Source organism: Pectinophora gossypiella, chromosome 27, assembly GCF_024362695.1.
Source record: "Pectinophora gossypiella chromosome 27, ilPecGoss1.1, whole genome shotgun sequence".
NCBI classification, from domain to species: Eukaryota; Metazoa; Arthropoda; class Insecta; order Lepidoptera; family Gelechiidae; genus Pectinophora; species Pectinophora gossypiella.
The window spans coordinates 4657299-4672317 of NC_065430.1; the positions used below are offsets into that span (position 1 = coordinate 4657299).

Sequence of the window (15019 nt, forward strand, 5' to 3'; positions counted from 1 at the left end):
TCGTTCGGCCTTTGATAGACAAGAATGAAGAATGCTACACCGACAAGAGCGTGGCTCTTGAATTAGTGATTCGATCTGCTTTCTAACCTTATCGTGTATCACTTGTTCACTGACTCATTCATCCACCGACACACTAATTCCTTGACTCATTCATCCACCGACACACTAATTCCTTGACTCATTCATTCACCGACACACTAATTCCTTGACTCATTCATTCATTGCCTCACTCATTTGATCTGCTTCCTTACCTTATCATGTATCTTGTCCAGGAAGGGCTGTATGAGGTCCGGCCTCGCGTGCAGGAACCTGGTGGGCCTCCCTTGAGCCGCGGCTAAAGCCAACAGGTCAGCGGCCAGTAGGCGGCTGTGTCGCCGCGAGGGCACGAACACGCAGCACGGCTTGGTGCCCGCGTAACGCACCACAGCGTTGTATATGGGCTTCGTCATCGCCGCCAGGCGGGACGCCGCGTGAGATATGTTGAAGCCCTGTCGAAGAGATCAACATTTCAAACTACCCGCATATACAGGGTGATAGTGACATCGTAACGGCCTCTGTGGTCCAGTGGTTGAGCGTTATATAAAATTGAGTAATTTGACTGCCTAATATCAGTTCTCAGACAGTTAATCCCATGCATTCATATCTTCTAAATAATAACAACTTTATAATAACCTTTTTTGCAAAGTTTCTGTCAATCTGCGGTAGTGGTAAATCAATCTTCTTCTATCGTGTGGATTGTGAGGTGAATTACCAACCCCATCAACCCTGGTGTCAGGGTTATTACTAAGCCGCCATAGGCCCCTGACATGACTCATGTAACGACTACGTACTTACATCAGTAAGTAATAACCGGGACCAACGGCTTAACGTGCCTTCCGTAGCACAGATCTTTTTACTTTTTGGAAAATCAGTTGATCAGCCTGTAATGTCCGAACTTTAAGAACAGAACAAACTAGAGATCACAAAGTGATTTTTGTGATTGGTCCCCACCGGGATTCGAACCCGGGACCTTCGGATCGTGAGCACAACGCTCAATTACTGGACCACGGAGGCCGTCAATGGCTGGTGTTCAATCTACGGTCTTCTTCTTTGCGAGTCGATGGCGATCGATACTAAATTTTTGCTGCCCAATAATTGGCCACGCTTACGGCATTGTCAGTGGCTTCGTAAAGGTCTTTAATAGTGCAGGTGTTAGGGCACTTAGGACAGCACAAAAGGTGAGCCATAGTTTGTGGTGATACTCCACACTCGCAATCAAATAATATCAAGTATTATAAGTAATGCATTATAATCTATGTAAGTATCATAGTGCCCGTGCTAAGCACGTGTCACGGCATTATGCTGAGGGAGATCCTTTTTTTATTTTGGGCGCCTCCATTGTGTATTTAATGTCTGTATTATTTGTCTTCTTGTCTTTGTTTTTTTTTTTATCTCCTGTAATGTAAGTTTGTAAATGTGGCGTCCAATATGGAAATAAATATTTTCTTTCTTTCTTTCAATCATCGCAACCCGGTAGTGGTAATTCTATGGGTATGACAGTCACCTGTATGTGCAGCTCGAGCGGCAGCGGGCGCACGCTGGGGTGGAAGTTGAAGGTGCAGTTGGCGGAGCACCCGAGCCACTGCGCCACGTCGCGGGCGTCCGCCAGCGGGAGCGACAGCGCCACTATGCGGATCTGGCGACCTGAACAACACAGTTTATTACCCATTGTTTTAAGTTTACGCGGTTATTGGTGCTAATTCCTGTAAATACCATCTAATTTTATTTTAAGTTATATCTGTCATTTTCTTATCCGCCGAAAAGGAAAGGGACGGGTAATCGACAAGCATAAAATTTATGGAACACACGTCAATTTTAAGCACAAATCTAAACCAACCGTCTAAAAATTTTACATCCGTCAATAACCCAACACAGTTAAGTCGACAGCACGTCAAACGGATTGCATACCAGTGACATACCTTTTTGATTCGCCCGGGTTATTCATTCATTTACTCATTCTTCCTAAAATTAAGAGCTGTGAATCATCCGTCCCTTTCCTTTTCGACGGATATGAAAATGACGGATATAACTTAAAATAAAATTAGGCGGTGTCTGCAGGAATCGGGGCCATTATCATAATTAAAACACAGTTCAGATGGTTCCGAACATTCCGATATCAAATACATAAACAAGCGGCAAAGAAAGAGGGTAGACAGATGTCTGCCCGTAGAAAATTATGGATCTACCTACTCCACTCCAATCCATAGCAATTTCGTGTTAATTGACGCTTAGTAAAAAGTAACCGATTTGACTAGTTGGAAACAAGGCTATTGGCCTTTGATAGACAAGAATGGAGCATGCTACACCGACGGAACTTAAGAGCACAGTTGGTAGAACACTTGCCTCTCATTTCGAGGTCGCAGCCTCGAATACAGCACAGGCCTAAACTAAAGAGTGTCGAATTTGTGTCGAATCATCATCATCATTATCAGCCGTACGACGCCCACTGCTGGGCATAGGCCTCCCCCAAGGATCTCCACGACGATCGGTCCTGCGCTGCCCGCGTCCAGCGGCTTCCCTCGTCCTTCACCAGATCGTCGGTCCACCTTGTAGCGGGCCTACGGTAACCCACTGAGCGTCGTCCGACACGTGGTCGCCATTCGAGAACCTTTCCGCCCCAGTGTCGAATCAGAATTTCATAATTTATCTTGAACCTAGTCATCATCATCATCAGCCCATTAGCGTCCCCACTGCTGGGGCACGGGCCTTCCCTATGGATGGATAGGGAGATCGGGCCTTAAACAATCACGCGGGCCCAGTGCGGATTAATGGTTATTAACAACTGCTAATGCAGCCGGGACCAACGGCTTAACGTGCCTTCCGAAGCACGGAGGATCTCGAGATGAAAACTACCTTACTTGAACCTAGTACACGACCCAATTAGTGATGATGATCTTCAATTCACTCACCAATCTGCGAGGCTATGTACCGCATCCGTGAGCAGACCACTTCCAGCACGGGTCCCTCCTCGCCGCCGAGCAGCTGCAGAGCGTCCACTATAAACAGGGACACGCTCTGCACAGACTTGCGTACCTTCCATCTGTTTGAAAACAAAACATAACCGGTCAAATAAGGTCTATACGGTCGGTCTATCTTGTTTGTGACAGTATAGATTTATGTTGCAAATGTAATAAATAAATTCAAAAATATTTAATTCATAAATGGCTTACAAAGTTAGCGCTTGTTGAACGTCAAAAATTAAATTACATATTATGTAACTAGCTGTAAAACTACTACCACATCGGAATGTGTAACGCTGAGGGAAAGACGTGGCCAGTAAACCTCCCAGCACAGGGCCCTAGTCCTACTGTTTCATGTTTTCCTTTCTTTTTTAAATCCAGTTTGTATTACATACATACATACATAAACTCACGCCCGTAATCCCTAATGGGGTGGGCAGAGCCACAAGTAATCAAAGACAACTACACACAATTACATAATTACCTAATTTATAAAATTAAATACAATGGTATTCCAATTACAAAAAAATTAAGAGAAGTGACCAGCGTACCTTCTGGAGAGCACGTCCCACTTCTCAGCGGTGGTGATGATGATCTGTCCCTTGTTCAGCAGCTTGTGGTCCGTCGCCGTCTCGCCAGTCAGCTGAACCACCTGCCAGTAACGTAGAACACAGCACACCGGGTGTTAGTGTAACGAAAACTTTAGAGGGATGATTCAGACCATAATTCTGAGATGATATCAACTGGAATTTTCCGTCGCAAAAGTATGGAATTGACAATGATTTAAAAAAAACATTTGCAACGGATAAATCCACTCGATATTAACTGAGAATCGTGGTATTCATATTCAATACTCAATATTCAACATTCATATTCAATATTCATATTCGATATTCATCAATATTCAATATTCATATTCAATATGCAATATTAAATATTCAATATGCAATATTCAATATTCAATATTCAATATTCAATATTCAATATTCAATATTCAATATTCAATATTCAATATTCAATATTCAATATTCAATATTCAATATTCAATATTCAATATTCAATATTCAATATTCAATATTCAATATTCAATATTCAATATTCAATATTCAATATTCAATATTCAATATTCAATATTCAATATTCAATATTCAATATTCAATATTCAATATTCAATATTCAATATTCAATATTCAATATTCAATATTCAATATTCAATATTCAATATTCAATATTCAATATTCAATATTCAATATTCAATATTCAATATTCAATATTCAATATTCAATATTCAATATTCAATATTCAATATTCAGTATTCATATTCAATATTTAATATTCAATGTACCTTCAAGTTGAACCGCGCGCCGAACTTGTGGTAGCAGTCGGCGAAGGCGATGTCGGCGAGCGCGTCCTTGGGCAGCAGGTAGACGGCGCGGCCGCCGCCGGCCGCCAGCAGCCGCAGCAGCGCCAGCTCGGCCAGCACCGACTTGCCCGACCCGCCCGGCGCGCCCACGAACACGTTGTCGTCAGAGTTGTATATCGCGTTGAACACCTGGGGCAAACATCAGATCAAATACTAATATTAATAACTTTCTTTTTTATTCTAACCTTAAGTATTTACGTATACATCTTTGCGATAATATTTGTCTATGTACACTCTAATTCTATTAAAATAAATTGGTATATATTATAATGTATACTTTTGAATTGAATTTGAATATATACACCATTAACACATGTTTATGGAATACGATGTTCGTGCGTCACCCAACAGGGTCCACATAATATCAGCGTCGTGGTTCACGCCGCGACTTGTGGTGAGTGAGGCCCTTTTATCTCAGGACGTCCACCACCACCTTATGGTCATTTCGACAAACATCAGTCTTGCTTTTTTGTAATTCTTTTAGTGGAAATTTGATATGATGTTGTTGTCTTTTTTTTTTGTGTGTGGCGTCCTTTTATAATAAACTTTTTCTATTCTATTCTATTCTAAATCAAATATGTAATAGAATAGAAATAGTTTATTATAAAAGGACGCCACACACAAAGACAAGACAATAACATCAATTAAAAATTTTCACAAACAATTACGTACGGTCTCGAGCATTAATGTGTATACACTTTGGTACCCTGTCAGATTAACTTTTTTGACAAATGAAACTGTAATTATAACTAATTGTCAAATATGTTAGTGCGACACGGTTCTAAAACGGGTACATGTTATGCTCATGACTGTACAAAAAGCATAGCAATATACTTTATTGCACAGAACTAAATTGCAACAATCAGACATACCACATGAATACAGCACAAATTGGGCAGCCTTATTACTCTAGAGCAATTTCTTCCAGGAAACCACTACCAGGAGACAAACATTTACAAACAACTTGGATACGGGATGGTGTAACAAGTAATAAATACTCTATACGTACGGTCACGAGCATTAATATGTATACACTTTGGTACCATGTCACATTAACTTTTTTGACATATTGAACTGTAAGTCTCACTAAATGTCAAATATGTTAGTGCGACAGAGTCCTAAAGTGGGTACATTATATTGCTCATGACTGTACATACTAAGGAGCTCGGTGGCGCAGCGGTAAACGCGCTCGGTCTTCGATTGTTGAAGTTAAGCAACATTCGCAAAGACCGGTCATAGGATGGGTGACCACAAAAAAAAAGTTTTCATCTCGAGCTCCTCCGTGCTTCGGAAGGCACGTTAAGCCGTTGGTCCCGGTTATTACGTACTGATGTAAGTACGTAGTCGTTACGTGAGTCATGTCAGGGGCCTTTGGCGGCTCAGTAATAACCCTGACACCAGGGTTGATGGGGTAGGTAATCCACCTCACAATTCACACGATAGAAGAAGATGTATGTATGTATTGAATTTAACAATAATTGTGCGTGCATACTGCAATGTTGGTACTTTGTTTATAATAATTCATCATCATCATCAGCCCATTAACGTCCCCACTGCTGGGGCACGGGCCTTCCCTATAGATGGATAGGGAGATCGGGCCTTAAACCATCACGCGGGCCCAGTGCGGATTGGTGGTTATTAACGACTGTTAATGCAGCCGGGACCAACGGCTTAACGTGCCTTCCGAAGCACGGAGGAGCCCGAGATGAAAACTTTTTTTTTATAATAATTATTAAATAAAAAACTTCAAAAACATCTCCACCAACCCGCAGTGGAGCAGCGTGGTGGAGTATGCTCCATAGCCCCTCCGGTTGATTGAGGGGAGGCCTGTGCCCAGCAGTGGGACGTATATAGGCAGTTTATGTATGTAATGTTATGTTATGCGTGCATACTGCAATGTAGGTACTTTGTTTATAATAATTATTAAATAAATATGTCGGTAGATATAAGATCACTATGTTGCCCCAGTACGGAATAAGCCATTGAACAATTCAAATTCAAATAATTTATTTTCAGACCATCATAACGTCCATAGAAAAAATAAATAATAATAAACAATAAATAAGTACAAAAATTGTTAAAAAATAAAAACTACAAATACATAAAAATTATAAACTTGAAATTAAAATTAAAAATCAAGATTAAAATTAACGTCACGATCAAAATTAAAATCATAATCAAAAAAAATAAATTAAAAATAAACACAAAATCAATATTAACTTAGATAGGAGAAATGAAAATCAAAATTATGAATAGAAACAAGATTTTTTTTTTCTCTAAGAAAATTGTTCCGTCTAAAACGTGCGCGAAGCCCCAACAACATGGACACCGACCCAGTGTTTAAGCACAGGGCCATCGACCCGATACGGCTGCTTATTATTTTTCTCACATACCTGCGTCTGAACGGGGTTGAACTGCGGGAAGACGTCATTGTAGAGCTCCTCGAACTTGGGGTTCCGCAGAGCGGATATCGGCAGCGGCTGCAGGTCCAGCAGCTCGGTGGGCGGCAGATTCTTCTCCGGCAGGATCAGGTGCCGGAACGACACCGGCAGCTGGGTCTCCGCTGCTATCCACCTGGAGGACGTGACATACAGGGTGTTGACCATGGTATAACTCCCGGCAAACTTCTTGAGCATCGAGTGTCGTAGTGGGGGAAAGTTCGCGCACGTACACTTCCGTACAAAAAAATGAACTTTTGATTATTTTCTTAACTTCATTAAAAATAACAATTATTATTTAATTATGTAAATAAAACTAAACTTATATTATTATAGTTTATTAAAACTTATAATTATATTTATTAAAAAACTAATCGTCAGGTAAGTATAATATTCCTTCCATGAGGTTGAAACCAGCAATACCAGAGCTAGTGCTAGGTTTTGGATCTGTAGACATAGACCTCGTGCTAGTAACTAATTCTTAAACTTAAATGAGCAATAACAAAAACGTGACAGTTTCACTGCACGCAAGTGTATTCGGGAGTCAAAGGGACGAAGACGAGAGTGCGCGGGGGAAGTATCGACTGATCTACCAATAGCAAAAGAGATCTAAAATTCGGTTGTGCGCAGTCAAGGACGATGGTCAAGAAGTTTGCCGGGACCTATATAAGAAGACCAGCGGACTTAGCACCGTAAGGGCTTTCAGTTTCAGATCCTCACCGCGCCCACGCCTTTCAACTACTACTCACTTGATCGTTTGCAAACAAACACGTCACGTTGCGTGTCACAGTAGATAAATAATTGAAAAAGTTTGTTAATTAACGATTGACTGTGTGTAGTACCTGATCAGTGATTGTTGACACATGTGATTGTTGAAATACTTTTTGATTAACAATTGTTTAACAGCCTCGGTGGTCTAGTGGTTAGAGCGTTAGGCTCACGATCTGGAGGTCCGGGTTCGATTCCCGATGGGGACATTGTCGAAATCACTTTGTGAGACTGTCCTTTGTTTGGTAAGGACTTTTCAGGCTTGAATCACCTGATTGTCCAAAAAAGTAAGATGATTCCGTGCTTCGGAGGGCACGTTAAGCCGTTGGTCCCGGGTATTAGCCGTAAAAACACCTCCACCAACCCGCAGTGGAGCACCGTGGTGGAGTATGCTCCATACCCCCTCCGGTTGATTGAGAGGAGGCCTATGCCCAGCAGTGGGACATATATAGGCAGTTTATGTTATGTAACAATTGTTTAAAGTATATCTACCTAAATATATTGCTTAAACAAATTATACTCGTTACTCGTTATCAAATAACAGAGTTATTCGGCCGAGTACGTGTATCAAAAAACCCGCCGAGTACGCAGAGTACCGAGTATCAAACGAGTAATTAAAACACATAATAACGGGTTCTTAACGCGTTTAAATGGCGCGTTTGCTTAAAACAATGTATCAAACGAGTACTCGTCCCTTCTCTATTAATTATGTTTTCTTACCTGTCCGAAACGACTCGCAAGAAGTACTGCGGCGGCAGGGGCTCGAATACAGGGACGAACAGTTTCACCTGAAAGGAAAGATAATTGGGTCGTGTACGGTGACGAGCATTAATATGTACACACTTTGGTACCATGTCACATTAACTTTTTTGACAAATCGAACTGTAAGTCTCACCAAATGTCAAATATGTTAGCGCGACAGAGTCCTAAAGTGGGTACATTATATTGCTCGTGACTGTACTAGGTTCACGATAAACTACAAATCAGTCGCTCATAGACGCTTGACTAATCCTCATAATGTCTTCATATCGTGTGTCAGGGTCATTACTGAGCCGCCAAAGGCCCCTGACATGGCTCATGTAACGATTACTCACTTACATCAGTAAATAGTAACCGGGACCAACGGCTTATCGTGCCTTCCGAAGCACGGATCGTCTTTTCGGACAATCAAGTAATCAGGCTGTAACGTCCTAACCAAACTAGGGATCACAAAGTGATTTTTGTGATTTGTCCCCGTCGGGATTCGAACCCGGCACCTCCGGATCGTGAGCACAACGCTCAACCACTGGACCACGGAAGCCGTTAGGGTGATGATGGTTACCTGATGCTCATCCTTGCAGTACTTCTGCTTGAGCAGGAAGTACTCATGGTGCAGCACCACCTCGGAGTCCACGTCCTCCACGAGGATCCAGAACGCCTCCGATTGTCCGTGTATCTGCAAACAAATGTCACAAAATAAATACAGGGTGTTCATTCATCTCAGGCCTTTACATCTTTATCAGACGATTCAAACCACGTTTCTGTGGCAGATTTTAAAATGGCTGTAAAGTCCGATGCGAGAGCGACAGTAGCGGCCGCACGACTGGCATTGTAGTTGAGGGTTGGCGCTCAATGAATTTGCCTTTCAACTGTTTTAAGACAGTAATTAAACAAAAACTTTACAAAAAAGGTTATTATAAAGTTAGTGATTATTTAGAAGATATGAATGCATGGGATTAACTGTCTGAGAACTGATATTAGGCAGCTAAATTACTCAATTGTATACCAATATTTTATGTTTATTTTTTTAAAGAACGTCTAGGGCCCTGTGCCGAGGTTTTTCTTGCAGTTTCTTTTCCCCGGCTATACAGATTGTGAGAAGCTGCAGTAGTTTTAGGCGGATGAGACGTTCGTTATGTAAAATTGACGATTCAAAGTGTAACTATGTTACCTACTGAATAAAGATATTTTTGAATTTGAATTTGAAGGTTCCTGTACTCACCTTCTCGTCCCAATGGAAGTCTGGCGTGATGGTGAGCTCGACGCGCAGCGTGGCGCGCGTGATGGGCTGGATGTGCGTGGCCAGCTCCAGCTTGGGGAACTGGTGCACGTACTTGTGGATCATCTTGCCCAGCTTGGGCGCGCGGACCAGCTCGCCTATCTCGTTGGGGCCCAGCTCGTACAGCTTCTCCCACGGGAAGTTCTTCTTCTCCAGTTTCTTTATTACCTGTGGCAAAGAACTTGTTATTGTTGCTGGCAACACACGTATAATACTAATAGACTACTTGTGAATGTTGTATGTTCACTGATACTGGGAAATGGGGAAAATTGTCTAGACAAAGGGATCTTGCTTCTGAACGGGTTTATTTCTTCTTATAATATAAGTCTATCGCCCTCTTACAGAATTATGAGGTATTAATATGCTAACAAGTGCGTATGCGCAGCGTTGTTGGTGGTTGCCTTCTCGTCTAGTTGTTAAGCAAGTAATACAGCGCAACGAGACTAGAGGGCGTTAGTAAAGTTCTATTTTTACTCTAAAGATGGCGCTGTCTGTTGACAACTTGACAACGTAGTCGAATAAGATACTTTTTACGAAACGTCAACACGAAGGTTTTCTTTGGAGTTTGTACGGAAATACTGTCCTGTGACGTCATCAATAAAAGCGGTCAAACGTCGTGCTCACGAAAAGTAAATTGAGATAATTAAAACACATAATAACGGGTTCTTACCGCGTTTAAATGGGGATATGAGACTCCCGATATTTCGACACTGTTGCAAGTGCCATGATCACGGGATGACTGATGAGATTGGAGTGGAGTAGGTAGATCCATAATTTTCTACGGGCAGACATATCTGTCTACCTTCTTTCTTTGCCGCTTGTTTATGTTTTTGATATCGGAATGTTCGGAACCATCTGAACTCGCACCAAACTCACTACGACAAACCGCACTCACTGTGTCCTCACGTTTTTTCACCACATTAGGCCGTTTCAAGCTTTTTACAACACCTACTACTGGATTCCACATGGTCGATAATTTGAACCCGTCTTCCCTGTTGAAATTTTATGTTTTCTGATTTCAATAGCCTCTTTTACGAGTCTGGGGATGTAATGACGTTCTGTCGATAATATTTGTGGATTGTTAAACTCGATCCAGTGGTTAGGGCCCGACTCCAGTACATGCTCAGCTATAGCAGATTTCTGCACGTCGTTTTTCTTCATGGCACTAATATGTTCTTTAATACGGCAAGAAATAGACCGTTTTGTTTGTCCGATGTACGAACTACCACAACTACAGTCTATTTTGTATACGCCGGGGCTCTCAAACGGAAAACAGTCTTTCGGGGAACGTAGACTCTGTGCGATTTTCTTTGAAGGGGTAAATATAGTTTTTATTAAATATTTATTCAAAATATTTCCTATCTTATCAGTAACTCCCTTCAGATATGGAAGAAAAGCTGGCTGACATTCAACCCTGGGTACGGTCGTCTTGACCTTTGGTTTTGCTCATATCCCCATTTAAACGCGGTAAGAACCCGTTATTATGTGTTTTAATTTTTATTATTATGATAATAACCGCGTAAACTTAAAACAATGTATAAGTAAATTGAGATTGATTTTTGATCATCTTAGAGTAGTTCCTATTTCTAGATTAACCATCCATAATAAATAAATAAATACATTCATAATTTATCTTTGTGATTACGGAGGAGCTCGGTGGCGCAGCGGTAAACGCGCTCGGTCTGCGATTGTTGAAGTTAAGCAACCTTCGCAAAGGCTGGTCATAGGATGAGTGACCACAAAAAAAAAGTTTTCATCTCGAGCTCCTCCGTGCTTCGGAAGGCACGTTAAGCCGTTGGTCCCGGCTGCATTAGCAGTCGTTAATAACCATCAATCCGCACTGGGCCCGCGTGATGGTTTAGGCCCGATCGCCCTATCCATCCATAGGGAAGGCCCGTGCCCCAGCAGTGGGGACGTTAATGAGCTGATGGTGATGATTACGGCAATGTTCGGGAATCGATCCCGGACCCACAGATCGTGAGCCTAAAGCTCTAACTACTAAATCACGGAGGTTGTTATAAAAAAAAATAACAGCACAGTAGAGAGTCCCACTTGAGTTATAAGTGTAGTGGTAGGAGGGTTAGGGTCGAGTTTTTCGGATCTGGCGTTTGGCGTCAAGATCTTCGAGACGGGTTCGTTCAAAGATTTCTAATCTTGATTCGACAGCAGATCGCCAGTCCGATCTCTGAGTGGCAAGCTTCTCCCACGACCAGACGTGCCAATAGCAGTCAGATGACGTTTCAAGACATCCCTGTAACGCAGGTATTGTCCTCCTGGTTAGGTAGATAGAAGAGTCACTATAGTTACCTCTTCAGGCATCTTCCGGAACTGTCTAAGCGGCGACATAGACTGCCACATGCGGCGATCCACCATCTTGCACAGCGCTAGAGTCTTGTCTACCAACTGCGCCCAACCTGACAACAGTCATCATTCAAAATCAATACAAATTAAAAAAAGTTTAAAAGGTTGTAGACTGGCTTACTAACATTGATCGACTGGTTCACTAACATTGGTCGACTGGCTCACTAACATTGGTTGACTGACTCACTAACATTGGTCGACTGGCTCACTAACATTGGTAGACTGGCTCACTTAACATTGGTCGACTATCTCACTAACATTAGTCGACTGGTTCACTAACATTGGTCGACTGGCTCACAAACATTGGTCGACTGCCTCACTAACATTGATCGACTATCTCACAAATATTGGTGAACTGGCTCACTAACATTGGTCGACTGGCTCACTAACATTGGTCCACTGGATCACTAACATTGTTCGTCTGGCTCACTAACATTGGTCGACTGGTGCACTAACATTGGTCGACTAGCTCATTAACATTGGTCGACTGGCTCACTAACATTGGCCGACTGGCTCGCTAACATTGGTCGACTAACCTCTATGCAGAACAATCTCGAATATGGCCCGCAGCAGTCTGCAGGCCGACTGCGTCACGTACACCATGTCCGCCATCAACGCGAACCCTTCCAGCTTCAGCTGAGATATGTACGCTTGGAGCAGCACGTTGATCTTCGCCGATGGCTCTTCTATGCTCTCCTTTATTGGTATCGGTACCTGACGGACAAAAAACAAACCACCCATGATGGCAGTGCTCGGAAAACGCGTGAGTTACAACGTAGTACCTGTTGGCAACACCAACATAGAACTTACATAACATAAACAGCCTATATACATCTCCTCTCAATCAACCGGAGGGGGTAAGGAGGATACTCCACCACGCTGCTCCACTGCGGGTTGGTGGAGGTGTTTTTACGGCTAATAGCCGGGACCAACGGATTAACATGCCCTCCGAAGCACGGAATCATCTTACTTTTTCGGACAATCAGGTGATTCAAGCCTGAAAAGTCCTTACCAAACAAAGGACAGTCTCACAAAGTGTTTTCGACAATGTCCCCATCGGGAATCGAACCCGGACCTCCAGATCGTGACCCTGCCACTAGTGGTCTAGTGATTAGAGCGGTAGGTATATAGACTGTTTAATATTATGTTTGATTTGTGCTATACGCCCATGCGGGGTGGGCAGCGACTCACCCGCTCCATCAGCTTGTGCAGCTCCAATTTCTCCTCCTCCCTGACGGCGATGTGTTTGAATTCAGCCGACAGAGAGAAGACTCTGAAAAATAAATAATAAATAGAAGAAATATGAAAAATAGTAAAAGCAGAGTGTATTTTTTTATTATTTTCAATTCTATACTTTTGCGATAGAAAATTCCACTTGATATTAACTCAGAATAATTCAAATTGTTGTATTGTTATTGTATGTTGTTGTTGTTTTCAAATTGTACTGTATTCATGTGTTATGACTGATTGTTAAAATTTAGTTCTATGCAATAAAACATATTTGATTTGATTTAATAATGAGCTAAATCATCCCTCTCAGTATTCGTTACGATGTCACTAACACCCTTTATTTTTTAAGTACTTATGTTGTTATGGATGGCGAACGTGCGCGAGGAATGGCGCCTACGAGGTGGTCTGACATCCTGAAGAAGACGGTGGTGGGCGGCGGCATACAGAGAGCGTACCGAGTGGAAAACCATAACCTGTAGTCGCGATCCTCAGCAGTGAGGGAACGACGAAGAGAGATGTTGCCAGCAACATAGTGTTAGTTACCTGAACAGCTCGATCTCCCCGAGGGTGGGCTTCAGCTGCTGGTTGTACGCCTGCATGGTCTCGTGCGTGCAGTAGTAGTGGGAAGCGATGCGGCCGAGTTCCGTCGGCTGGAAGTGCCCCGACTTACGCTCATACTTTATGAGACCAGCTCTGCCAACAGAAGATCGTGTTAGAGCACTGTTGGGACGGCCGGAGGTCCAGCGGTTGAGCGTCGTGCTCACGACCCGGAGGCCCCCGGTGGGGACGTATCACAAAAATCCCCTAGTTTGGTTAGGACATTACAACCACCCGATTATCATAGATAAACTTGTTGAAAGTCAATGTAACATTTTTGAATGTAATCTATGGTCCAGTGGTTGAGCGTTGGGCTCATGTTCCGAGGTCCGAGGTTCGAATCCCGGTGGAGACATATCACAAAAATCCCCTTGTAATCCCTAGTTTGGTTAGGACATTACAGGCTGATCACCTGATTGTCCTAAAGTAAGATGATCCGTGGTTTAGAAGGCACGTTAAGCCTTTAGTCCCGGTTATTACTTACTGATGTACGTTACAGCATATATTACATTGACCAAATTGGAGATGTCCTTAGAAAAGGTTCAGTACGATCTACTCTGACCCGGCGTGCAAGTACGTAGACATCGTAACGAATACTCGGGGGATGATTCAGAACATGACTCTGGGTTAATATCTTGAAAATAATTTAAAAAACCTAAAAAAAATCATGAATTTTGCGACGGAAAATTCGACTTGATATCAAGTCAGAATCATGGCCTGAATCATCCCCCAAAGTTTTCGTTACGATGTCACTTACACCCTGTATTTTTTTTTTTTTTGAAACCAAAAAGTGTCTTACTTGTCCAACAAGCTAGCAGCGGTGTGTACGAGGTCGGCGCGGTGCAACTCGAGCAGCGAGTCCTCTTGTAGCTGCTCAGGGGATATCCCGTACAGGGACGGCTGGCGCAGCATCCGTATATACAGGTACGTGTAGCCTGCAGGCAACAGATGATAATTACTTACCACCTTACACACAAAAAATAAACCAATAAATCTAAACTCTGGATCTGTGGGTATAACTTCTGGAATTTGGATACAGATTCCAAATTCCAGAGCACGATCTCCGAACTTGTGGAATCTGGACCCACGTTTTGGATTCTAGACTGTGAAAACCTGTCAATGACTCACCCAGCCAAGTGACCGCGTCTCTCACGCTCTCCACGCT

General features: G+C 42.6%; 1 protein-coding gene across 1 annotated transcript in view; it reads right to left on the bottom strand.

Annotated features, from left to right (window-relative positions):
- Nucleotides 1-15019, bottom strand: part of LOC126378801 (putative U5 small nuclear ribonucleoprotein 200 kDa helicase) — a 53037-nt gene that overhangs the window by 16082 nt on the left and 21936 nt on the right. Inside the window, exons 21-34 of the mRNA XM_050027199.1 lie at nucleotides 14654-14789; nucleotides 13801-13950; nucleotides 13219-13300; nucleotides 12564-12741; nucleotides 11974-12080; nucleotides 9610-9834; nucleotides 8950-9063; nucleotides 8349-8416; nucleotides 6816-6996; nucleotides 4345-4551; nucleotides 3551-3651; nucleotides 2949-3079; nucleotides 1544-1683; nucleotides 252-488 (exon numbers count right to left, since the gene is read on the bottom strand). Coding sequence (XP_049883156.1) covers nucleotides 252-488; nucleotides 1544-1683; nucleotides 2949-3079; nucleotides 3551-3651; nucleotides 4345-4551; nucleotides 6816-6996; nucleotides 8349-8416; nucleotides 8950-9063; nucleotides 9610-9834; nucleotides 11974-12080; nucleotides 12564-12741; nucleotides 13219-13300; nucleotides 13801-13950; nucleotides 14654-14789 — 2057 coding nt within the window. The remainder of the gene's footprint in view (nucleotides 1-251; nucleotides 489-1543; nucleotides 1684-2948; nucleotides 3080-3550; nucleotides 3652-4344; nucleotides 4552-6815; nucleotides 6997-8348; nucleotides 8417-8949; nucleotides 9064-9609; nucleotides 9835-11973; nucleotides 12081-12563; nucleotides 12742-13218; nucleotides 13301-13800; nucleotides 13951-14653; nucleotides 14790-15019) is intronic.